This window comes from Danio rerio, chromosome 9 (genome assembly GCF_052040795.2).
Source record: "Danio rerio strain M-AB ecotype USA chromosome 9, GRCz13ab, whole genome shotgun sequence".
NCBI lineage: Eukaryota > Metazoa > Chordata > Actinopteri > Cypriniformes > Danionidae > Danio > Danio rerio.
Window position 1 is genome coordinate 36,273,993 of NC_141029.1, and position 27,566 is coordinate 36,301,558.

General features: G+C 36.1%; 1 protein-coding gene across 2 annotated transcripts; it reads left to right on the forward strand.

Moving 5' to 3' along the window:
• The first annotated feature begins 436 nt into the window (after positions 1 to 436).
• med14 (mediator complex subunit 14) lies at positions 437 to 26,625 on the forward strand. Of its 2 annotated transcripts, NM_212765.3 has the most exons (30): positions 437 to 830; positions 1,338 to 1,364; positions 1,693 to 1,798; positions 1,888 to 2,061; positions 2,165 to 2,294; positions 2,452 to 2,580; positions 3,280 to 3,387; positions 3,594 to 3,726; positions 3,802 to 3,952; positions 4,432 to 4,543; positions 5,071 to 5,196; positions 5,294 to 5,372; positions 7,333 to 7,492; positions 7,583 to 7,777; positions 9,236 to 9,370; positions 9,465 to 9,541; positions 10,496 to 10,656; positions 10,745 to 10,891; positions 11,434 to 11,525; positions 12,039 to 12,191; positions 12,581 to 12,850; positions 15,309 to 15,525; positions 15,839 to 15,964; positions 17,872 to 18,054; positions 18,739 to 18,965; positions 19,048 to 19,227; positions 19,758 to 19,865; positions 21,636 to 21,761; positions 21,974 to 22,163; positions 25,940 to 26,625. In NM_212765.3, exons 1-30 carry the CDS (start codon positions 661 to 663, stop codon positions 26,011 to 26,013), a joined length of 4,266 nt encoding a protein of 1,421 aa, NP_997930.3. In that variant the 5' UTR covers positions 437 to 660; the 3' UTR covers positions 26,014 to 26,625. The 2 variants fall into 2 exon arrangements, with proteins under 2 accessions (NP_997930.3, XP_087122143.1); XM_087266017.1 differs by lacking the exon at positions 15,839 to 15,964 and having other exon boundaries at positions 25,940 to 26,609.
• The last annotated feature ends 941 nt before the right edge of the window (positions 26,626 to 27,566 follow it).

A 27,566-nucleotide genomic window follows, 5' to 3' on the forward strand; every position in this document is an offset into this window, starting at 1 on the left:
ATATAAGTCACTCCTCTCTTTGAAAGGAAAATGTATTTCTCAAAACTCTTATTCAGAATGAAAAGTAAATGAAAAGCACAACATGTGTGTTTTGTATGTAAAACATGCGTAATTTCAGCTACTTTTATTTTATTTGGTCATTTGAATTAACATAAAATATACTGATACATGCCAAACCGGATATTCTGTTCGTCCGTCTTTTTTACAAAGTAAAAGTCCTCCAGATTCTTCTTTTATTATTCAGTTAATGTCGCAGACCTTTTTCCACTCATCAGACAGACGCAACTTATTCTTTAAAAAAATCAAGTTTTGTATTTCTATGTACTGTGAAAGATATGACCAGATATAAAAAACAAAACCAACTATTTTAAAATCATACTTTTGCCTTGCAGACTTTTATTTTAAATAACTTTCCAGCGCCATTTAGGGAAAGAACAGTTTTGTTTCCTGCTTCAGCTCCAGTCGGTGATGGCGGGGCTCCAGTTCTCCACATCTTGCACGTTAAGAGACTCATTCCTCGTTTCTCCATGGGATGAAATCGCTTCCGCTGCCTCTAAACATTAGGACGTACGGCTGATAATATTCGCTTACTGATTTGCGGTAAACGCGAGTGGAAAGAGTCGGAGCAGTAACCGCACATCGCTCCCGCTGTATTTTAAAATGGCTCCAGTTCAGATCGGTTCGGACGGGCAGCTGGTGCCCGCCGGGGGTCCGACCTCAACCCCGCAGCCTCCTCCAGGAGCCCCGGCAACCCAAGGAGTACGGCTGAGCCTTCTGATCGAGTTTTTGCTACAGCGAACCTATCATGAGATCACACTGCTGGCTGAACTGTGAGTTCACGATAGACCTGACCTGGACTTCTCGTTGTTTTGAATGGTCATTGGTCAGGCATGGATAACTGAAGTTTGATTTCGTTTAGTATTGGCCCGTATGTTCTAGTTGACAATTGTTTTGTTCAGTTTATGACGATATTTACTTGTCATGTCAGCTTAGACACAAATCTTGACTCTTAAATTGGTAATAAATAATCTTGAATGTGGATGTGTCAAATTAACCGTAATTGGTATTAACATCTCATGAATTTAATTGAATTGAATCTGGTTCATTAGAAAGTTTGTCCAAATAAATTTGTGATATAGTAAGAAACTTTAGTGTGTTATTTATTTTGTAACATTCTATGAAATAAAATAAAATGTTATAAAATTGAAGGTTCTCAGAGTTTCTTATTATGTAGCCGAAGGGTCATATTTGCCACATAATAGCAAGTTGTTTCAAATGTGAATTGTTTTGTGCTGTCATTTAGATATTATGTAACCATGTCTTTATTATTTTCACAGACTTCCTCGTAAAACAGACATGGAAAGGTAAGAAACTGACATAAAGTTAACATTTAGATGTTGTAAAACCTTATTGTAAAATTGGGGAAATTGCAGGGGTCCACTTGGGAATGCTTTGGATTCATAAAAAACAGAAAAAATAATTTTAAGAAAAGATAATGAATGATTATGTATTTATGAATTGATGTATGTATGAGTATATACATATTCCAAAAAAAATCTACCTGGTATTGGAAGCACTGGTATTGTGAAATACATTAATTTAAGTTTTGGTCATTATTCAAGAAACTCTTAACCCCTAGGATTTAATTTATGCTTGCATATGAGCACAACTAATTAAACCCATCTCTTACAGAAAAATTGAAATTGTTCAGTTTGCCAGTCGGACACGTCAACTCTTTGTGCGTCTGCTTGCTCTTGTCAAATGGGCAAGTAATGCAGGAAAGGTGGAGAAATGTGCGGTATGTGATTTATCTCCCAGTCTCAGCCTGATTCATTTATCTTTTTATTACTATTACTACGAGAGACTCATTGTTAGCTCTGTTTGCAGATGATCTCCTCATTTCTGGATCAACAAGCATATTTATTTGTTGACACGGCTGACCGGCTGGCATCACTAGCCAGGGATGCGTTGGTACATGCACGTTTGCCTAGTTTTGCCATCCCTTTTGCCATTGATGTACTAACCACAGGGTCTTATCCACGTCTGCCCACGTGCATCCGAGTAAGTATTCAAACATAAAGTGTATACATACTGTACGTACAGCTGCTGTAAAATGTGAAATAAATGGAAACTGTTTTATAAATTTATTTTTAATTTCTTGTAGGATAAAATCATTCCTCCCGACCCAATAACCAAAGCAGAGAAGCAGACCACGCTAAATCAGCTCAATCAAATCCTGCGACACAGACTAGTCACCACTGATTTGCCTCCACAGCTGGCTAACTTAACCGTGGGTAAGTTATTAGTCTCCCACATGTACTGGGAAACATTTATTCTGTCCTGTATTAAGTGTGTTATGTATTTCAAGAATTTAAACTCTGTGCTTTTAAGGTATTTCTTTTTGCCTTTAAATGATTTTTGTTGTTTCTATGTCATTTTTTTTTTGTCAAGCCAATGGACGAGTCAAGTTTCGTGTTGAGGGTGAATTTGAAGCAACGCTGACGGTGATGGGGGATGATCCTGATATTCCCTGGAGACTTCTTAAACTAGAGATTCTGGTTGAGGATAAGGAAACTGGAGGTAATATGTTCTCTGTGTGAAATAATAAGATATTGCAAATGACATATCATGGAACCATATTTATATATTATACATAGAAAATTTTAGGAAAATGTTTTTTTTGGTACATCCCAAATATATTTAAAATGTTTTATTTATTTACGTTTCTGTGTATATCTATAATTTAATTTTTATCTAGGAGAATTTATATATATATATAAAATATAAATATTATATATATATATATATAACCCTAACTTTCAGCAGCCATTTCTTTTTAAATTTCACAGGATTCTTTAGAATTCATTTTAATATGCAGATTTGGTGTGCCAGTAACATTTCTTAGTTGTCTCAGTTAGCTGTACTGCTAAAGTTTTTGTTGTTGTTGAAACCTTATTCATTTTCTTCGTAGTTGTTTTGATCAAGTTTGGAAACATTTGTAGCATTCAAAAAAAGTTATAGTCAAATTTAATCAATTGCTTAATGCATTCTTGCTGAGTAAAAGCATTACTTAAAAAACTGATCCATAAATGTGTACAATTTATGTAAAAAAAATGCTTATTTATAAATAATCAAAAATCATTTTAAAATGGGCGGTTCATTCTGCTGTGGCGACCCCTGTTTATTAAAGGCACTAAGCCCAAAAGATAATGAATGAATGAATGAATGACTAAATGTTATTTTTAAATGATCTTAACCATATATATTGCATTTTTTTAGATGGACGGGCATTGGTCCATAGCATGCAGGTGAATTATATCCACGAGCTGGTCCAGTCCCGCTTGTTTGGAGATGACAAGCCTCTTCAGGACATGTACACCTGCCTCCGTATCCTTTCAGCTAAACACTGAATTTTAGTATAACATTATTATTATTATTATAAGGTTCCTAAATTAATATCTTTTACTTTACCAGCTTAGATATTTTGAAGTGCAGTAATGGTCCGTCTAAATGAAAGGGAAGTTTTGTTTTTCCAGATGTTGTGGAAAAGGTGTTTAATAAAACAAAGCTGTTTCCTTGATAATTGGTGTCAGATTCATTCTGCCTGTCACTCCAACTGGAGGTTCTGCACTCTCAGACTCTAATGTTAATCAGAGAGCGGTGGGGGGATCTGGTGCAGGTCGAGCGCTACATCCCTGCAAAGTGCCTCACATTATCTGTCTGGAAGTAGGTTTCTAAAATTCAGCAGTTTGCTCACTTTTCTTTGTTGGTTTTGCGTGGCATGATTTTTTTTTCTTTCAGTCAACAGGTGCTGGGTAGAAAGACTGGCACGGCATCTGTTCACAAGGTTACCATAAAAATCGATGAAAGCGATGGTTCTAAGCCATTACAGATCTCCCATGAGCCTCCACTGCCTGCCTGTGATTCCAAATTAATGGAAAGAGCCATGAAGGTGAGCATTACTGGTTAAACTCATTTCTTATAAAGTCATTCATTCGTTTACTCAACAAATCATTAAAAACAAATCATCAAAAATTTAATCAACAAAATATATAATATATATATATTAAAAATATCTTTTTAAAAGACAGTGAAGACATTAACATTGCTACAAGATATTTTTGTCATCAAGGATGAGTAACAACGGTTTGTTTAATTATTTAAATAATGTTAATGCAATTGTAATGCATAGATTAAACATGAATACATATAATGCATTTTCAGTTTAATTGTGTCATGTAAATGCTGATTTGATGTAAATTACATTTAATGTAAAAAAAATGTGTAAGGATAAAGAAAAACATAATGATGATGCAATAGCTGATTGAAATTCAGATTTTTTTTGCAGCAACCCCAGACTTTTGAATGTTGATGTAAGGTATAGTAACATCAGTGAAGATAAAAGTTTGTTTGTTTTGCCTTTTCTTTTAGATCGACCATCTCTCAGTGGAAAAGCTGTTGATTGATAGTGTACATGCTCGCTCACATCAGAAACTGCAAGAACTTAAAGCCATTCTGAAAAGTAGCAACCCTAATGACAACTGTGAGTATTTTGCACCACAGAAATCTTCTCTTTTTTTAATTTTTTTAATTTTTTAACTTTATTATTTTTTAATATATTTATTTTTCTATCTTTAGCTTCTCTTGCTTACTAAATTAGTCAGATTTTAAGCAATTATTCACAAAAAGAAAAGAAGTTAAGATATTTGTTCTGTTCAGAAACTGCTTTATTTAGGGAAGCAAACTTAAATAACAATAATTCATTTTATACTCTGAACATAAATACTATAATATTATTGTAATTGTTTAAAATTACAAAGAGATGTCTAAAATAACAATTTCAAATAAATTTTAATCTGTCAGTTATTGCTTTTAAAATTACTAATATTATTACTTACCAACTTTAATTTACGCCCTATTTTGTTACAAGCTGTTATGTAGAAACACTAATTTAAGTTATTACATAAAAGATACACATAACGATGCAAAATGCACATCTTTTGTACAAATGTGTCCCATTACATCCTCTTATGTATTTATGAGCATTCATTTTGTCTGTTTGTTTTTCAGCCTTTATAGAGACTGCTCTGCCCACGCTGGTCATACCAATACTGGAGCCCTGCGGTCGATCTGAGTGCCTCCACATATTTGTCGATCTGCATTCAGGAATGTTTCAGCCAATGCTCTACGGAGTCGGTTAGTAATATTTCCCATGCATTAGGCCCACATATTATTATTTTAAGAAAATAGCATCTTGACTTTTGTTTTGACTTCTTTTACCTTTTCTTTCTAGATCAATCCATGCTGGACGATATTGAGAAGAGTATCAACGATGACATGAAGCGCATCGTCACATGGTTACTACAGCTAAAGTAAGCAGTCCAGCAACACTACTGATTTAAAAAGTTTGGGAATGATATGTTAAAATTCTGTTATGTTTCTGTTCATCAAAGTTGTACGGAACCCTGGAAGGGACGTAGTGGAGGAGAAAAAAATTGGCTGGGTGAAAAAAAAATGGGTGAAAGAAAAGTTTTTGCGTTCCCTCGCAAAGATGTTTTGCGTTATCTCGCAAAGATGTTTTGCGTTATCTCGCAAAGATGTTTTGCGTTATCTCGCAAAGATGTTTTGCGTTATCTCGCAAAGATGTTTTGCGTTATCTCGCAAAGATGTTTTGCGTTATCTCGCAAAGATGTTTTGCGTTATCTCGCAAAGATGTTTTGCGTTATCTCGCAAAGATGTTTTGCGTTCTCTCGCAAAACTGTTTCTCCACAAACACTTCCTGTTCACTTCACTCATGTAAACCCTCCCGTTTTTGCCGAAACTCTCTCATATTTTACCGTTCTACCCCACTTACTTTACATTAAATCTGTGCGTTGATCGTCGCCTTTCACTTTGCAACCTCTGAACCAGCGAAAGCATGTACAAGCGCTGACTGACAGACGCACTCTGTACAATAAACTCACTTGTTTGATAACATAAGTGTCCCTTTAAATGGCGGGTACAGACGCTGATCTGGGATCAGTTTATTGTATGGAGCGCGTCTGTCAGTCAGCGCTTATACATGCATTCACTGGTTCAGAGGTAGTGAAAGGCGACGATCGACGCACAGTAATGTAAAGAAAGTGGGATAGAATGGTAAAATACGGGATAAATTCGGCAAAAACGGGAGGGTTAATGTGAGTGAAGTGAACAGGAAGTATTCGTGGAGAAACAGTTTTGTGAGGGAACGCAAAACATCTTTGCGAGATAACGCAAAACTTTATGAGGGAACGCAAAAACTTAGAAATATATATTTTCCTCCCACCCATTTTTTTCTTTCACCCATTATTTTTTTTTCACCCAGCCAATTTTTTTCTCCTCCACTACGTCCCTTCCGGGGTTCCGTAAAGTTGCATGTTTATGCTCAAGAAATACAGTAGAAATGTAAAATAATATTGGAATTTACTTTGATGTCATTTTAATTGAATAGTTTAAAATTTAATTTAGTCCTGTGATTTAACCCCATAAGTGTCAAATTACTTTTTGTGTTCACACTTATGAAATGAAGTTTAATATATGCATATTATATATAATTTGTCAGTAAGTTCAGATTCAAACTATAAAAAGTAATTCTTTATAGTATTATATGTTCAATAAAAATTTCAGCATCCTTAATCTGTACATTTTAAAACTATTCTAACATGATCTACTGATGAGTAAACTGTTGGGCTGCTTTTTTTTTGTTGAAACTGTAATAAATTGCTGTTTCAAAATACCATCAAAATTAATAAACTTTTTTTTTCATCAAGGAGACATTGGCTTGCTTAATAGTGGAAGGAAAGATGTTTATAATGTAAAATATATATTTTAAATAAATCCTCTAATCTTTCCTATCATTAAAGAATCACAAAAAAATTTATTTAATGTATATCACAGTTTTCACAAAACCATGCAGGAAAAAAAAGGATTTTAACATTTATGATTACATCAGACATATTAATATCATTATTTATAGTTCAGTTACAATTTGTAATTAATTATAGTAGAACTGCAATTCTGTGTAGTATGATGATTTCTGAAGGATCATGTGAGAATTAAGACTTGCATAAATTCAGCTTTCAGTTGCAGGAATAAATTAGTTTGTTAAAAAACGTTTTAAAAATCGTTTTCTTTTAAGCAAACAAAGTTTTTATTATATAATTGATTAAATAAACGCAGTCTTAGTAAAGACAGCAAACTTACATTAAAACAGGGGGAAAAAAATCCTGATTTAAACTTTTGACTGCTACCTGTACCTGTAGTGTCTTTAATATTACGACCGTATCTGATGTAAGTGTATTGTGTTTTGGTCAGATTCTGGTTGGGCGAGCAGAGATGTCGGCAATCCGTGAAACATCTTCCCACACTGTGCACAGACACTCTCCATCTATCGAACCTAACCACACATCCTGTGGGCAACCTTTCAAAACATCGCCTCTTCATCAAACTCACTCGGCTCCCACAATACTATATTGTAAATACACTCAATATCTTATTCATATATCTCACAGATAAAACTGTCATTTGTGTGAATTCCAAACAGTTAACATTTGTCTTTTTCAAGGTGGTGGAGATGTTTGACGTGCCCAGCAATCTGACAGAGCTTCAGTATAAGTACTACTTCCTGTCTGTGAGTCAGATGGAGAGCGAGGACGGACTTCCTTCTGCTCAGCTGTTTAGGCACTTTAAGCCCAACCTGGAGGAGCTTGTGCAGGACATTTCATCTTGTCGAATGGTTCGCCCTGGGACCAAGAGGAAGGTGGGATAGGCTAGCTAGAGAATATTCTCAAAATTGATGTTAAACATGGTCATTTAGTGCTTAAACTACTTAATTCAGCATGAAATTTAAAATTGAACTTTATTTAGGCTATCTGAAATTGAATGGGTCATTAGGGGCTTTTGTCATTGAGGAAAGTATTTATACTTTCCAAAGAAGATCTGCTTTTTGACTTTTTCATACTGCAGGAACTGTCAAGCATTTTTTGTGCTTTTAATGTCACTTTGAAGGGAACTAAATTAGCAGTTTTCAGAGTAGGGTCTAATCCAACACAATGAAATAAATGTATGCTGCTGATTGGGCAAATGCATCCCAAATAGAACATTGGCACAGAAAAACACAAAAGCTCATATTGGCACTATTTTTTGCCTTTATCCGCAGCATTGTTTTTATTCTCAGCCTCAATGGCATGTAGTGATTTAGTCCTCCTATTTGCAGTTTCAATGAGATCTTATTTAAAGAGGCGAAGCTTTTTTGATAAAAAAAATGTGTGTGTGTTTGTGTGTGTATAGATAGATAGATAGATAGATAGATAGATAGATAGATAGATAGATAGATAGATAGATAGATAGATAGATAGATAGATAGATAGATAGATAGATAGATAGATAGATAGATAGATAGATAGATAGATAAGTAGATGGGTAGATAGATAGATAGGTAGACAGAGGGATAGATAGGTAGGTAGGTAGGTTGACAGAGAGATGCATGGATGGATGGATGGACGGATGTGTGTGTTTTGAATACCATTTTTAATGTCAATATGATTAGCCATTTAGGAATATTTATTTTTTCCTGAATGGCTACAGGACAACAAACCACCTTAATAAACTTACTAACCTATTTATGCATTTAAATGGCACTTTAAGTTGAATACTAGTATCTTGTAAAATAACTAGAAAATATAATGTATTGTCATTATAGCAAACACAAAAGAAATTAGATAAACTAAGTTAGTATTTACAACTATTTTCATGTTTAAATGTGTTTCAAAAATCTCTATTAAACAGCACTTGGCAAATATTTTAAAACAATGAAAATTTTACAGGAGGGCTAATAATTTTGACTTTAAATTACCTGTAATACTGCAATATTTAATTAAAATATATATTTTTATGATTTGTTGAATTGTGCGCCTTGAATAGAATTTAAAGATGTAAAGCGGGTTACCGTGATCGATTTCTTGTAAAGAAAACTGAATTTCTGAGCAGCGCTGTAATCTACTTTTAATTTTTAAACCAAATGCAAAGCTATTGTTAGAAATCTTGTATGTCAACAAATTAATACATATTCATACAGTATTGCTAAACATAATATCATGATTTTCCATTTCATGCATCTGTTTCACTAGAGTGTATGTTTTTAATTTAGAAGAAAAATGTTGTAATGTGTCTTTGTGATGTTAATGTAATTAACAGTTTTGTTTGGCTCTCTCCTCAGTTGTCAGGAGAGCAAAGTGCCGTTGAACCAAAGAAACCCAAGAGGTCTGGAGAGATGTGTGCCTTTAATAAGGAGCTTGCTCACCTGGTGGCCATGTGTGACACCAACATGCCCCTTATCGGACTGCGCTCTGAGGTACTGCATATCTATTAGATGGTGGCAGCGGTCTTGCAATTTCTAAAGTGCTATCCCTAGCAAATATCCCATTTTGTGCCTGCTTTTCTTGTAGTTGTCCAATATGGAGATTCCGCATCAGGGAGTGCAGGTCGAAGGAGACGGCTGTAGTCATGCCATACGTATTCTGAAGTAAGACTTGTTTTTTCATCATGTCTTAAATTGATAGATGCAGTTTTTCCTCATTAGTGCTGTTTCATAGACTCTTCTGGTTGTGTTATGTACGATTTTATTTATTTAGCTAACACCTTTAAGTACAATAAGTAATTGCCTATCTATTAAGATGGTATTAGCAGTTTATTTGCAATTATAAAGTACATATTCTGCACGATCTTATACTACATTTGTAATCCTACCTAATACCTAAACCCAACTGCTACTGTAACTATTAATACACGGCAAATTTGGAGTTTGAGCTAAAAGTCATAATTAATGTTTTGTTAATAATTGTTAGTAATGGTTTGTTTTAATTCTGAAAATTGGACTGGCACAGTTTCAGTTTACAAGAACTTTTTCGTTAAGCTGCTTTGATACAATCTAAAAAATATTTTGGTAATCTTCAATGAAAATTTGACCATGGTTTTTCTGTTGACATCAACCCGAGGACTTCCATAGCAACTGCATATTAATGCCCTTTCTTACTGTTAGTTTGCTATGAGGATATGATGTGCAGAATAAAGCCCCGCCCCCTGCTCAATATTCTGTTTCTGTTGGAAGTACATCAGCATACTGAAATACGCAGATTTTAAAGAAAGAAATGCTTTTATTTAGCAAGAACACATACAATTGATCGAAAAGTGTCAGTAAAGGCATTTCTAACATTACACTATTTGTAATATGATACATTTTTTATAAACAGCATCACAATATACACTAAAGGATTGATATAAAATTACAAATTGAGTATCATATTTTTTTGAGTATCAAATCAGCATTTTACAATGATTTCTGAGGTGAACGTGACATTAGAAATATTTAAATTTAGACTACACATTTTATTTATAAAAAAAAAACACAATCGCTGTGTCGTATTATTGATCAAGTAAAAGCACATAATAAGACATAATTGCTCTGCTTTTTGCTCAGAGTTCCACCTTGTATGGCAGTTGGTGAAGAAACCAGAAAAGCTCTAGAGCGCTCTCTGCTGGACTGCACCTTCAGACTACAGGGACGCAATAATCGCACATGGGTGGCAGAATTGATTTTCTCCAGTTGCCCACTCAACAGCACATCCATCAAAGAGCAAGGTACTTCTCTACTAATGCCTTTCAGAGCTACACAGTGACGTGAAAGGGATAGATTAAAGTCTTTTTCTTTCCCTCTAATTTAATTTAGCTTCAACGCGGCATGTCTACCTGACATATGAGAATCCTCTGTCAGAGCCAGTGGGTGGCAGGAAAGTGGTGGAGATGTTTTTGAATGACTGGAACAGCATTAGTAAGCTTTATGAATGTGTGCTGGAGTTCTCGCGCTCTTTAACTGGTATGTACCTTGGTTATACTGTATTGTATAATTCAATTGCATCTCTTCCACAATAGTATTTATATATTAATTTACTGATACTTTATCATTTAGCTGACAAAGTGGTATTTTAAATTGTAATGAGGAACTGACATACAGTGCCTATAGAAAATCATCATACCCTCTGAAAATCTATACCTTTACTCGCATTACGCCCTGCTTTCAAAAGACCTTCGGAATGGACCTTTTGAGAACTTGTAGAAAGGCACAGGTTAAGAGAAGTCTATAAAAACATTTCAAATGCTGGAAATGTTATTTGAAATGTGATTTGATTTCAGGATGTATGCCAAATAAAATCATTGTTTCAGTGAGATATGATGATTTTTCTATAGGTGCTGTACACATGTAGATAAACGTTTGGGGTTGATATAAAGTGACAGTAATGTTACATAAGGTTTCTATTGCCATTAAAAGCTATTCTTTTGAACTTTGTTTATCAGATAATCCTGTTTTTTTTTTCCACATTTGCTTGTAATTAATAATCAATTGTTCGTATTTTCTAGAAATGCCCTCCTATCTGAGCCTTTTCTCGGAGATACGGTTGTACAATTATCGGAAACTGGTTCTGTGTTATGGCAGCACTAAAGGCAGCTCGGTAAAAAGAATTTAAACAATTGCTATAATGTTGATGCTTAAGGTGCTTAAAGGTATAGTTCAACCAGCAATGAAAATTTGATGACTTTACCCTCAAATCTACTTCAGTTGAAAATTTTTATCTGAATTTTTATCTGATAAAATACAAATTAACATCTAACAATATTTTGAGAGTCAAAAAACATGTGGGAAAATCAAAATAAATACCTGTGACTTCTAGCAATACATTGGGGTTCATTTTTTTAACATTACCTTTAATCTATATCCTCAGGAAGCAGTCCTGAGCAATGTTTATTTTGTGAACACACTGTGTGTTTGTTGTTGTTGTTATTGTTATTATTATATAAAAAAAAACATTTAAAAAATCCACTTGTCATTTAACCTTTAATTGAAACATTCAAATCACCTAGGACCACTATTTCAGGGTGAACTATTCCTTTAATTCACTAATTTGGTAATTTAGTTTAAATCTAAATTATTTTCCATTTACAAGTTTTATATCTTTTCCTTTCAGGTAACGATACAATGGAACTCAGTGACACACCGATACCATCTGGCCCTGGGGACTGTGGGGCCCAATTCAGGCTGTAGCAACTGTCACAACATAATTCTGCACCAACTTCAGGAGATGTTCAACAAGACACCCAATGTTGTACAACTTCTGCAGGTACTTACAGCTTTAGCACTAAAATGTAGTTATCCTTTGTCACTAAAATGTAAAATGTCAACAATGTCATTAGTAAGTAATGTGTATTTATATAGCACATTTATCATGTATGGCCATACACCCAAAGCACTTCAAAATCATGAGAGAGGGGTCTCTTTACACCACCACCAGTGTGCAGCATCCACTTGGATGATGCGACTGTAGCCACAGGACAACAGTGCCAGTGCGCTCGCCACACATTAGCTATAGCCAATTTGGTGGATGGGGATGATTGGGAGGCCATGGTGCTTCAAAAAAGTGTTGACAGATCAATTTGGAATGGTTTTGGAGGATAACTCTGTTTATAAATGATATGCTGATTATTTTCTTACATATTTCTCTCCGCTCAGGTCCTCTCAGATACTCAGGCTCCTCTAAATGCCATCAACAAGCTTCCCACAGTGCCTATGTTGGGTCTTACCCAAAGGACTAATACGGCGTACCAGTGCTTTTCCATCCTGCCCCAGTCGCCCACCCACATCCGCCTGGCCTTCCGCAACATGTACTGCATTGACATCTACTGCCGAAGCAGAGGGGTGGTGGCCATCCGGGATGGGGCCTACAGTTTGTTTGACAACACTAAGATAGTCGAAGGCTTCTATCCAGCTCCTGGACTTAAGGTGGGTTGAGCAAATCATATTATAATATGAATACTCCACAAAATAAAGCAAACTCTTTTCATTTAGTCAACCTCAGGTAGGAGGGTGACATTAATTGTTTTTGATAATATCCTAGAATGCTTTTACACCTGAACTTTTGTTCAAGAACCTTTTACATTTCCCCAGTTAGTGTGGTTCGTTTGGCATATGTGAATCCAGCAATCACGCTCGAATCCACGGCAAAACAATCGGTTGGATCGCCTGGATGTGGTAGTCTCGGCTGGATTAAAATGAACTCTGGAGCAGATCGAATCTAGTGTGAAAGCAATACGATCTAAACCAGGCTATATCACAGTGTATTATGGATATGTAATAGGCATAGATATACCTATATGAAGAGAGAATTATGAGTAGGGCGGGATGTCATTCCTACCGGTAGGAATTCAACATTGTAACAATTTCAATCCCTGTTTCAGAACAAAATAATCGATCTACAGGTGTGAAAGCACTCTTAATTACTTTTACATATAAGAGTATGGTTTTTACATGCGCAGAGTCCAAAAGCTTTAACTATGATGAATCTTATAAAAGTGACCCCTATAAGTAATAAAAGCACTTAAAGTCACTTAATCGATTTTTGTTTTATAAAAAAGATCAATTAAAGAGAAGGATCACCCAAAACTGAAAATTGTCATCATTTACTCTCCCTTCACTTGTTCCAAACCTGTTTAAGTTGAACTCAAAAGAAGATATTTTGAAGAAAGCTGGAAACCTGTAACTGATGACTTCCATAGTATTTGTTTTTCCTACTATGGATGTGTTTAGATTTTTTTCAGCTTTCTTCAAAATGTCACATTTTGTGTTCAACAGAATAAAAAAACTCAAGGTTTTGGAACCTCTTGAGGGTGAAAAATAAGTCAATATTCATATTTGGATGAACTATCCCCATCACAAAAGCTTGATTGCCATTTTCTTGAATATATTTGTTATATATTTTTGCTAATTTTAACAGTTTAACAAGCAAGCCCTCACTATTGAGTGAGAAAATTTAGACACAATATTGTCTTTTGTTTCACCAATGACAATAGGTCTAAACCAGGGGTTCCCAAACCTTTTCTTATAAAGGGCCAAAAACCAAACTTGATTGTGGGCCGAAGTTGCCATGGCAACTTCCTAATTTAATAATATTTTAAAAATTAATAAATACTTTATTCATGTCAATTCTATATATATTTTTACTCCACTTGACTCGATAGTGAAATATATGTGTCCTAATTGTGTTTTTAAATTGTGCCACACACACAAACACACACACACACAAAAAGTGGTTTCGGGTTTCATGACCCTTTGAAAAATTGATTGAATTCATCTTTAATTGAAACTTTTAAGTTAATTATTTTGTTCTCAGAAATTAAACAAACAAGCAAAAGTAAAATGAGAAATGATGATCTCTGATTGAGGGATTCGCCCCAACCTTCCCCATTGGTTGGCCTAATTTGGGCATCTCTGGTCTAAACAAAGCTAGAGCATTTGTGCACTTTATAGCAAAAGCTGGATTGTTTTGTTTCTAAATTAATGTTTTTTTTAACTAGTTGTTTTGGCCATTGATTCAATGATCTATTCATAAAAACAGTTTCTTCGTCCTAATAAGCCTACTTAGTAATAAAAACATACTTTTGTGTGTGTATCAGGAAAGAAGACGAGCTTAGAAACATGTTGTCTTTAACAATTTCTGTTGCATGATTGTGTGCATCTTTTCACCATAACAGGGGCAGTCAGTAATCTTGTCATTAACATCCTCAACATTTAATTTCTGACGGTTGTAGATCTATAATTCGGAGATCTCTCCTCATAGTTTAGCACATGAGTTAAAGGGACAATTCACCCAAAAATGAAAATTACCCTAATATATTCTTTCCCTTGTTTTCAAGTTTCTTTCTTTCTCCTGAACACGAATGAAGATATTTTGAAGAATGTTGGTTGCTGCCACTTATTGACTTCCATAGTAGGAAAAAATATTACTGTGGGATTCAATGGGTTCCAGCAACCGACATTCTCAAATAAGCAAATCAAATAGGTTTTGACCAAGTGAAGGGTCCGTAAGTGATGACAGAATTTTTATTTTTGAATGAACTATCCCTGATAATGCAAAGGTCTCAAACTTAATTCCTGGAGAGCCTTAGCTTTTTTTTGTTTCGACCCTAATTAAACACAGCTGATTCAACTAATCGAGGTGTTCAAGACTACAAGACGATTCTAGATCAGCCGTGTTTGATTAGGGTTGGAGCAAAACTGTGCAAAGCTACGGCTCTCCAGGAATTGAGTTTGGGATCTATGCCTTAATGGCTTCAATCTTCTTTTTTTGTGGTTTATGATAAAATCGTGAAACATTAAATACATTTTTATTTATCTGGAAAAATGTTGATTATTAGACAATAATTTTCTTTTTATAATTGTCATTTCATTTTATTTGTTTCAGACGTTCCTGAACATGTTTGTGGATAGTAACCAGGATGCTCGAAGACGCTCCGTCAATGAAGACGACAACCCTCCCTCGCCAATTAGCATGGAGGACACCTTCATGCCCCACACCCAGACACAACCTCCAGGAAGAGGGGTGTATCCGCCCCTTACATCACCTCCCAACCCGTACCATGTGCCTCCTTCACCGTCCATGATCACAACGCAATCTCCAGGTATATTTATGTTTCTCTCTTGTGTCATTGAGCTTGTCCTTAGCATCCTGGTCATGCCATCCATGGAGTCTGGGAATCAAAAAAATGAGCACATTTTTATTGATATCCCACCCATTAAAAACATGTCCCACCAGCCCTTCTGTGGACATGCATGCCTTTATCGGTCAGTCTGTGTTCATCACCGTACACTGTGCAACGGGAAAGCATGCCCACGATCATACACGTGTCCACCCATCTCCATTCGGGCCCTGCAGCTTCTGTCCTGCTTTCAGAGAGAAGTTCACGAGGCCTCTGATTGGTTAATTGTGTGCAGGGAACATCCACGCAGCCAATTCCCCTAGTGGAGCTCTGCGGGCCCCTTCTCCCTTTGGGCCCACCCCTTCTCCCTCTTCTCTGGGCATTTCTATGGGGCAGACCTCCAACTTTGCCAGCCCACATGGTAAGTCTACAGGGCGGCCGCCATCCTGGGCTTTGTTGATTTTGGCTTTCTTTCCTCTGGTGTTTCAGTCTCTAACGGGCTGGTGAAAGACATCTGATTTGTCTCTTGCGCTTGGAGGATTTAGTTTGCTTAATTGAGCGCTTGCTTGATATTTTTTGTATCATTACTACTTTTAGTTTCCTTGACTGGTGGGACTGGGAAGACTTGGAATATCAGTTTCAATCATTCGCATGATTATGTGCAAGACAAAAAAATGCTATGCTTAGTACTTCAAATCAGTCTGATCGATTGTTCCTGTGATTCTTTTTAATTTGTATTTTATTTATTGTGTGTGTGTGTGTCTGTGTCTGTCTGTCTCTCTGTGTCTGTGTGAGTGTTTAAGAATATATTTTTTGTTATCTGTTTTGTGAAGTTTTATTCAGTTTTTTGGGATTGGTGTGATATTTTTATTAGTTAGAAAAGTAAAAAAATAATAATAATTTGGACAAGCTTTTAATTACAAGTATGGTTGGCTGCTAGTAAATTTTACTTTAATTTGTAATAAATCTGTTTTAGATTCACTTTCTGATGTAAAGTCTTTGTACAAACCCATGAAAGGTGCTCTATAAATGACTTTAGCTTACTTGATGTTTCAGTGCTTCCCACAGGTTTCAAATATACTTGCGGCTGTAGCCGGATTGAAATACACAATTTCCCCACAACAAATAAATAGTTAACTATATACGACAAACAAGACATAATTTCATTTTTAATAATAATTGTATTAATCACGACACTGTTTCTTTTCAATTGGTTAAAGTAGAAAAAAAAGACTTAAAAAGACAGAAATATAAAAGAAATACTTTAATGCTATTCAGGAGCCATGTGCACCATGTTCAAAATAGCCAATGTAATATATTAACATCATCAAATTACTAAAATAATCAACAAAAGAGAAATAAATGAGAAAACAGACAATATCTCTTAAAATAATCATAACTGCAAAATTAAAATGAGTAGACAAGGCAAATGTGTTGATTAACTATTAATAATGGTGCATATCTAAACATAAATATTTTGCAGCCATTCCGTCCTCTCTGAGTATATAGTAAAGTCGTTTAGATTAATTAATCTATTATTTACTTTTTCTCTCTGTCTCTTGGCTGTGTGTGCGCTGTCAGCTGTGAAACCAGGCGAAAAGTAGTTTAAATAAAAGATGCATAAACGCATATAAGCTTTAGAAGGCTAAAGCAAAATTTGAATCCCGGACATTTTAGGAGATTGAGAAACCTCGGCTGGATGAATTTCTTAAATCCCAAAAATGCGCGTCTCTGTGGGTCTGAAGTGCATGTGAAACTGTCTGCACGATTGTTGACAGGTCCCGCTGGCACAGAACGAAACTGGTAAACGAGAGGACTTTCCACTACTTAATCGATCACAGATGTTTGGTTATATTGAGCGAATAAAAAAAAGTGTAAAAGGATGTTAATAATAGTAAAAAAAGAAAAGACTCCATTCTTCAGTATCACATGAACCTTCAGAAAGGATGATTTTTGTCTTTGTGGAATCCGTCATCCATTTATTTTCAGCATTCTCTGATTTGTAATTGAAATCATTTGTTAGAAGTGTATTTATGACCTCTGATCAATGTAATGCAACCTTGCTCTGTACAGTTATTTGTAATAATTTTAGTTGTTCTAGATGACACCAAACTTTGCGATATGTTAGTACTGTAAAGCTGGGTGTTGTCAGTTACCTCAGAAAAATAGTTCCAATATCAAAATTCAATACATTTTGTTGTATCACAATCTCAGAACTTTTAATTATCGTAGTTGAAATTGAATCAGGTGCTACATAGAAACAGCAGAGCATTACCCACCACAACACGAGTGCATTATGACCCCGATGTCTTTGATTTTGTTTTGCAGGAACTCTTGACCCAAGTTCACCATACACACTAGTGTCCGCCAGCCCTAGGGTAGGCCCCTGGCCAGGTTCCCCACAGGTTTCTGGACCTTCTCCTGGAGCACGAATCCCTGGCATGTCACCAGGAAACCCTTCTTTGCACTCACCCATTCCAGACCCATCCCACTCCCCTCGAGCTGGTACCAGTGAGTACATATAATTCAAAGACATTTTGCCTAAAGACTACTTTAAAGAAAATGAATCAAAAGTAAAACTAGTGATATAGATATCTATACATATAGTGATGTTGATAATTTATAGAATTATCTTTAAGAAATATAAAAAATAACAAATAATGATTTTGTTCTTTCTATTAACATAGTAAGTAATACAGTGATAATATTGATATAATAATACTTATAATATTAAGAAATTGGTACTAGAGCAGCAATTTATCTTATTTGATATTAGGATCATTTAAAACTGAAGACTGGAGTAATATTTCTATCACAAAATAAAATCACATATAAAACTTTTTTATTTTACAATTAAGAAACGAACATAATACATTTGAATATTTTATAATGTTGCGGTTGTTTGTTCTGTATTTTTGTAATGTAAATACAGTCGTGACAACCATTTAAGTTCTTTCATAAACAAATTCCTCAGGCTTTCAAACAGACGTACAAAAAGAACTGGCTAGATTTATTTTTCTTAATTTTCTTGACTACTGCAATGCTAAATATCTTGATGGGCATAAAATTTGATATCAAATATAGATGTATGCGAGTTTAATAGACTACAATGACTAGTGCTAGATTTGACTTAATTACAATTTTCTTTCAGCATAAACATTCCTTGCAGTAACTAATTTTAGTCATTGTGTATAGGTTCACAGGCGATGCCTCCACCTCGTAAACTGCCACAGCGGTCTTGGGCAGCCTCTATTCCCACCATCCTCACCCACAGCAAGCTACATGTGTTGCTTCTGCCTTCACCCATGCCATGCCCGGTCCCAGGGCTGGCAGGCAGCTACCTGTGCTCACCTCTGGAGCGCTTCCTGGGCTCAGTCATCATGAGACGACACCTGCAGAGAATCATCCAATTAGAACCCAACGTGAGTCAGAAGCTGTAAACATTTCGTATGGTTACTTACCTTCATATACCTGTATCACACTTTGACTACCTTCTATTCACAGCTCACTATTGTGAACTCAAATGAACCAGGCGTCATCATGTTTAAAACAGAAGTGCTTAAATGCAGAGTGGCTCTCAACCCTAAATCCTACCAGACTCTCCAGCTGAAAGTCACACCAGAAAACACGGGACCCTGGTCACAGGAGGAGCTGCAGGTCTTGGAGAAGTTCTTTGAGACCAGGGTAGGAAATCAGCTCAACAACTGTCATGCCTTTTGTTCAGTTTGTGTTTTGGAAATTTGTAGTAGATAGATTTGTATTCTGTTTAAGAGCCCTTATTGGTCCAATGCTTCACATACAGTGAAGTTCTTTTTCAATCTTTACCTAAACAGTGGTATACTGTTATCAAATATTGTGACTGTACCCAGCTGAATATATAAATGTCTGCTGCATGCTTTCCTCTCAGCAACAAAAACACACAAGAAAAATGACATTGCTGAGAAAACAGAAGTTTAGCATCATCTAATCATAGAGTTATGGATACATGTTTGGACTCAATTATGCTTGCCTTGTTTACTGTTGGTTGCTAATTTACCAATACTACAGCTGTGTGTTCTAACAACCTGATGGAAATGTTTATTCGCATTTGAGATTTTTTTTTGTAAACTTTTTTTTTTTGTAAGATTTTTTCACGTTGGGATGGAAATTCAGCTTGTTACACTTAATTCCAGTATTCCTCAGTCATTTAAATTGAGTATTTTATTTCCCCCTAGGTTGCAGGACCACCCTTTAAGTACAACACACTTAATGCCTTTACAAAACTGTTGGGAGCTCCCACCAACATACTCAGAGACTGTGTTCGCATCATGAAATTGGAGTTGGTAAGCACTTTCTTTGCACAAGCATACACGATCTGGCATCGCTTTTATATATTACAATAAGAAATGTTTGTACAAATAATTAAATCAGAATGAATTTTAATATTAAGAATTTTTTTTATAATAACAAGTAAAAAATCTCTTGCAACAAATCAGCCTATTAGAATGATTTATGAGAGTCATGTGACACTGATGAAAATGTAACTTTGCCATTACAGGCAGGTTAAATTAATTACTGTAGTTAATAGAGGTGTGAATCCACACTGGTCTCACAGTTCTGTTTAGTTACGATCAGTTCGGTTCAATTCGATATCATGGTGCATTGACGATGCTTTCCATACTCAGTTTTATATTTTACTTCCCAGCACAAGAATTCTTGTATTAAAATTTTAAAATATTTTATATGCATTTGTAATACAATCTTGTCCTTAAATACAAGCAGTCAGTTATATGAACTGTAACTTTAATTTTACCTGCTCAAAGAAAACACTCTGCATCAAACAAAACTCAAGGACATGAACAGAACAACATAACCATTTAAAGCAAATAAACAAACGTAAATATTATTCCGCTTGCTTTTTGAGAGTTGTCGAGCGAGTTGGTAAATGCCTATGATTAACTCAACAGAAAGTGCTGCGATTGGCTCTTATGCGCTGGCGCTGTCCACCTATGAGTGACACTGATAAACGGACGCAGCGATCACAGCTGATCGATGATAGACTCTGTGTAGAAAGCTCGCTCTGCAGACACGCTCGTGTCTGGATCCGCTAAAATTGCTGTAACAGCCGAGGGAGGGAGGAAACGTCAGGCCAGCAGGTCATAGGGGCCACAGTAGCTATGTTTTTGTCCAAAAATGTGAATGAACTTTATAAGCAAAACTGGATTATCGGATAAAAGACGTGCGAATAAAGCAGCGTTTCCATCCAATGAGTAAAAGCGAACAAAATCGTCACTTCCTGACTAACTGCTGCCAAATATCAACAGTAAAAACTGAATTTGCTGCAATAGGAGAAGCTGTGTCAATCTTTTCTTTATCTAATAAATTACTTGCGCCTCAGAAGGCAATCCTGACACGCAGTGGACGCACGGTGGCGTTTGAAGGTGTCAGACGCAGAGCACAGACGCTCTTGATTCTGGAGGTCATTAATAATATAATAACACTAATACTTAAACGGTAAGGCGTTTTAGAATGACCAAATCAACATTTCAGATGGTTTACAATGTGCTCAGCCTGCTGGTTTGTCCATTTACACACATTTTCATCATCACATGATCTCTTACAACAATATCACATGACCTCACATACTGAAATTTGTTCGGTAAAATTGTTTCCATTGTAGTTTATGCGCATCTTTTCGTATCGAATAAAAAGTTTATCCTACTCAGTTATCTGGATAAGTTTTTTTTATGCACAATTTCAAAATTTATGCGAATGTGTAAAATGCGCATAAAATAGGTGGATGGAATCATAGCTAGTGTGAGAGAGAGAGAAATGGAGTTTACTTTTCATTTTCTCCAATGGGTGTGAAATAATCTTCTGATCTTCTGTAACTTCAGTGTCAGTGAATGACCCATTCCCCATTAGGATCTACCACTGAACTGATACCGAATTGTCCGCATATGCATCGCAGTGCACCGAAGAAACAATTTTGACAGCCCTAGTCATTAATGTTTTTTTAAATTCAAATTTTATTTCCTAATATTGCTATTTTACTGGACACTAAATCCATCAAACAAATGGAGCCTTCAAGCTGTTCTTCATTATTCCTTTAGTTCCCAGACCAGGCGGCTCAGTTGAACTGGAATGTGCAGTTCTGTCTGACCATCCCACCCAGCGCTCCTCCCATTGCCCCACCAGGAACCATCGCTGTGGTGCTAAAGACCAAGATGCTCTTCTTTGTAAGTCCTTTATCTGGCCATTTTATCTTCTAAATGTCAACTTTTACTACACAGCCAATTCCCAGGTCTTGCTCTAAAGGTCTTTGTCCTGAATTCTGATGTCTATTATTCTGACATTATTATTCCAGTCATTGTGTGCTCAACAGCTTGTGTTTGGTCTGTGTTTTGAATATTACAACATGTGTTAACTTGGAGAGATGCTCTTCTGACAGCTCCAGCTGACCCAGAGGTTACCAGTGCCCCAGGAGCCCATCAGTATCATCGTGCCTATTGTGTATGACATGGCCACTGGACTGACCCAACAGGCCGACATCCCTCGCCAGCACAGCTCTTCAGGAGCCGCGGCCCTGATGGTCAGCTCCATCCTCAGACGCTTCAATGAGCACCATCCACCACGACCAGGTTTGTACATCAAGCTCAAATATTGTATATCAGTGCTGTTTGTGAACACTGAACAGTGGACATCCTTATTATATACATTTTTATATCTGTAATATTTTGAGTAGCACGTTTTCCATAACTGACTGTAAATCCCCAGTGGCAAAATTGCATTCTTTAACGGTTATATTATGCTTTTTTTACAAGATGCAGACCTCCAATGTCCCCAAAAAGTGTATTTAAATTTATTTTAGCTCAAAATATGCCATTCATTGTACCTTGCAAATGCTTCTTTTTGGTGCAAGCAAAAACTGCGCTGTTTTTGTGTCTTTAAATTAAAGGGTCACGAAACACCAAAACACATTTTTTGAGCTGTTGACAGTCATATATGTGTCCCACACTGCTAAAAACACTATTAGGACACCTATATTTCACTAAAAAGTGTAAATTGGTTGTTTTTGCGTTATTTCAAGCAAATTCGTACTTCCGGTTTGAAACGAATTTTTGAAGCTGCGTCACGGTCATGACATAATAGCGTGTATTCCAGCGTGCAGACTGGTCGTCTGTGCCAGAGAGTCTTATTACGTCTTACAGTGTGTTGCATTAATGCATGAGTAAGGCTTGGTTCAAACCAATCAGTGCGCTCTATTGTGCAACTTCATTAATATTCATTACTGTCAGAGTGTAGATGGCAGAGACGCCACGTTGTGTTGGCAAAACAAGCGTGAAGTGTTGCTTTTATAGTTTGCTGCAGTTAAGTTTAATTTTAATTTTCTCTCTGTGAGAGCACAGACTCACGCGTGGATTACAGTGTACGCGACGCGCGACAACAATAACTTACGTGTCCAAGGAGGATTATTGTTTACCTGAGAGCTGTTCTCATCTGCAAACGCTGAGATCCAGATTCGCTTTAGTCTCCTCTTAATAAAGACGCGGCTCTAGTTGCTGGTGATTGTCCTGTCTCTACAGATTTGGTAAGTGAGCGACCAGTGCTCTTTGTTTATTCAGTTCGTATTTTATTCGTATCAAACAAACTATTGCAACGAGTGTAAACAAGTTAGCACTAACAGTTACAACCAAACTATAACCTCGTGTTGGATTTTGTGACCGGAATAACACACGCAGCTTTCTGACGCTACCTGCCGTGTGCATCTAAGTTTCCGGGAAATGCTGAGTTTTTTTTTCTCTCATTTGCCGTGCGGTATCAAACATTGCATGAAAAATACACGCTTAGAGCAGTTCCTCGAATCAAATATCACGTTTGTCGGAAGGGACATGAATGAATTCCCTGAATGAAAGAGCCAAACTGCAGTTAAAGTCCACCATTTAATAATCTGGCAAATAATTCGACTACAGATGTCCATGTAAACACAATCACATTGTCCACTGTGGTTTTGTGTTTTGACTCTGAAATTCAGCGCGCCCAAATAGACACTCCCACACCAAGCCTCTTTTCTTCCTCCGACACTCCCCCCTAAACAGAGCTGGACACGCCCACTTTTCTGACTTTTTCCAAAGTAGAGGTGTGAAAACACCCTGCTGAAACGAGGGGGTTTCATGGCCCTTTAAACGCAAACAAGGTGTTGCTCTCATATGATTTAAAGCCTTGTCAGTTTAAACTTCTGATTGAGCAAATGGACAATGGCCTGTTGCTTCACTAATATTAAAGGGCATCTATGATAAAAATCGACTTTTGTAAGCTGTTTGGACAGAACTGTGTGTGTAGGTATAGTGTTTTCACAGTCATATAGGGGTGATAGAAACAATACGTCTATTTCCTATTGTTAAAATGGGATCCAAATCCCTCCCATTATTAGGCCCACCGCAATGTGATGAAAGAGGTTTTTCCTGCCCATGGAAAAGTCAACTTGGATAAATATTTCAACTCTCTGTGATCATCTGCACCTCCATCACCACAGCTGCATAGTGTCAGTGCAATTTTAAAAGAAGACGCTTTACTTTTGTACATTAACATAACAGATGTCCATGTAGCAGTGTATATTAACATGTATTCTGTCACATTTGCCATGCAAAAACAGTGCAACGCTAAACGTGTGTGTGCGTGTGCAAACTTTGACATTGTGTGTGACTCATCATTGCAGAAAGGTTTTAATTAATACCACAACAAATATAGTAAATAACAGTTGGGAAAATTCTCACTGTAGTAAGGGAGATCTGCTTCATTCTTGTCTGCCACTATACTGTTTATCTACGTGCAAGCTACATGCATCAGAGCAAAACAGACAAATCTCTATGGCTCTGACATGCACCTGAGAACAGTGGGACCTTCAAATAAACCAAGGAAAATTTAGAACTACATCCAAAGTGCTTGTGGCAGTTTATAGAGGGCATTATTATTGGTTTATTGTGTATAGTGAATGACTCCCTTTACTGTGGAGTTTGAGGTTTGTCATTTGAAAATGTTTCTCATGCTCAAACAGCAACCTTATGCACTAAATTAGGTTGAAAGTGTAAAAAAGCAGAATAGGAATCCTTTAAATTCTGCATAAACCAGAAGTTACATCTATTTTTTTTATTTTTTTGTACTGTGGCGCAGTTTCTAGAGAAACCGAATATTAAAAAAGAAGAGTTGTTTTTTCAACTGCGAGATGATTGGATGTAGTAAAGTAGACATTTTATTCTGAATATTTAGGAAAAGGGTTTCAGGAGAGTTGGAACGGACACCTCCTCCTCACCATTTTTGCGTCTTGGCAAAACTGACAGTTGGAGGGGTGTGGTTAATATGTTAGCCACGCCCAATTCCGCACAGATTTAATGTGAGAATTTTAACTAGAAACAAATGGGAAGTGAATTCTCAGATTTTAATTTTAGATTAAAATGACAATGTTTTTTTATGACATGCACAGATGAATTGTTCACCACAAAACTAGCAATAGTAGTACTACAATTAGTAAGCTAACTAACTCATGGTTGGTATTGATTTCATTTTCTACTTAAAAGAAAGAGGTCACAGTGAAGAGATCTGCGTGGGACTGATTGTTTTAGTCCTGCTCCCGCCAGGTTTTACTCTGCACCCAACCGCTCCTGCTATATATTCATCCTTTGTTCACCCTCTGCCCGTCCTGCCCCGTTTTTTACTGCCCCAACCGTTCCTGCTAAATTTAGATCTGATTTCCAAATTCTCACGTTAAAATCTACCAAAAGAGAGAGATAACAGATAAAAGTGTAGATTGTGTAAGGATTGTAGGCTAAATTTCAGGTTTGTTTGCCCCTATGTGATGAGACATAAGTGTCACGTGACATGCGGTGAGATTTATGGCTGGTTATTTTACAAACATATGCACTCAATATATTTGCCAACTACTGGTTGTGTTTTGTATTTCATATCATCATTATTGCTATACACATAGCAGGTACATATTGGTCCAAGGAAGAATGTAAAATGTATAGAGATTAAATATGCCTCCAAAAAACACCCAGCTGGATGCTACAGAACAGCCTATAACAAGCGATACACAGCACCAATGGTGGATGCGTGCTCTCTCTCTCATTCACATGCAGACACAGATCCACAGCGCTCTCTCTTGCTCACGCTCTATCCATCTCAGGACCGCTATATTGTTAGACCACCCACTCACGTTCTGATTATACCAGAGTTTCTGACCACTACCGCGTTTTATTCGGAATGCAGACCTTTATCAAAGTGCATAATTGAATTCGCAAATGATGTAAAATATGCTACTGATATCCCTAAAATAAAAGTACATATTTTCTATTATAAATCTGTAATTTGTTCTTTCATCCACATTTTAATATCATTTTTACCTTTTTTCTAACAGGGGAGTGCACAATATTTGCAGCTGTTCACGAGCTCATGGCTAATCTGACGCTAAACTCCGGTGGACGCCCATAAGTTGGTGTCTCTTGTAGGAAACTCATCAGACTGATTCTAAATGAATACGTTCAGCCCTGACTCCTGGGGCATTCAGGTTTTGTGCTGCAACCAATGGGCTCTTCTGCTGGTGTATCATATTGTCGTTAAAGGGAGCGGAAGAATGATGGAACTTTTTTTATTGTATTATGAAGCATGTAAATTAAAAATGGTTACAATAGCAGGACTTCTTTTTAAAAATAGCTTGGGAAAGTTCTGCTGATGAATTTGTTATTTTTTTCAGATGCACTTCTTAAGCAAACGATTGTGATAGAAAAGATGTTTAACTACAGCTGTATTTTTTCATTTAAGACTTTGCAGAAAATGTCTTTTTTTCTAATACAAGTTATCAATGCTGTGTAAGCGTTGATGTTTTCTTTATCAGCACACTATTTAATTTTACATTTTTTTTGTGCTTGCATTGCTTTGATTTCTTAGTATTCCTGCCACTTGAGACATGAGTGACAAACCTTATAAATAAGCCGTGTTTTAATGTATTTCATTGGAATCATGCAAGAGGTCCAATATTTTTCATGTCTGTGTTTATTACTATTTAATAAACATTGAAAATAACTCCATCCTTTCGTTAATAAATCCCTGTTTGTTTGCTGATGTGAAATGAAATATATTTAGAGAATGACATGAAATCAGTTTTCCTTTATGTGTAGCATTCAATGAGTAATATTATATTCTAATTGTTTTATTGCTTTATTTTTAAATGGTTAAGTCAATGGTCTCAATCTCAATTACTGGAGGGCCACAGCTCTGCAAAATTTAGCTCTAACCACCTCCAATTCACACCTGCTTAATAGTCTTGTAGTCTTGAACACCTTATTAGTTGGGTCAGCTGTTTCCTTAGGGTTGGAGCAAAAATGTGCAGAGCTGCGGCCCTCCAGGAATCCAGTTTGAGACCTATGGGTTAAATCAATGTGTGAAGTCTAAATATATTTGCAATAAAGGCAAATGAAATTCTCTCAATGACAGTATGACCTGCATTTAAGCCAATATGTGTATTTTCTGAGTATTGTCTGACAAACAACAGGAGTTGACCACAAAAATCGCCAGAAATAGGTGGTTGCTAGAAGGGATACAGCTGCAGTAAAAAGTTAAAGAGAAATATTTTTATTATTTATTAAATTGCCCACTCATTATATTTTATTAAAGTCTTCCCCAACCATCACGGTTATGTAAAAACAGTCGTTATACAGAGAATTTTTTGTATTTTATATTCAGTTATCAAATAAATTACGCCAACGTCTTCCTAAAACCATCACAGTACTGTAAAACAGTAGTTATACAGAGAATTATTCAACTACTCATATTATTTATTAAATTGCCCAATAAATTACGCCAACATCTTTCTAAAATCATAATGGTTATGTAAAAACAGTAATTATACAGAGAATTATTCGTAATATATTAAATAATCAAGTAAGTTACGCCAACGTCTTCCCCAACGATCACAGTACTGTAAAAACAGCAATTATAAAGAGAATTATTCATATTATTTATTATATTGCCCAATAAAATATGTC

Excerpts from the sequence above, each read along its gene's own strand:
- med14 (NM_212765.3), top strand. The coding sequence starts at position 661 with ATGGCTCCAGTTCAGATCGGTTCGGACGGGCAGCTGGTGCCCGCCGGG. Across the intron at positions 1,365-1,692 it reads CGTAAAACAGACATGGAAAG|AAAAATTGAAATTGTTCAGT; the intron begins GTAAGAAACTGA and ends CATCTCTTACAG. Across the intron at positions 18,966-19,047 it reads TCATCCAATTAGAACCCAAC|CTCACTATTGTGAACTCAAA; the intron begins GTGAGTCAGAAG and ends TTCTATTCACAG.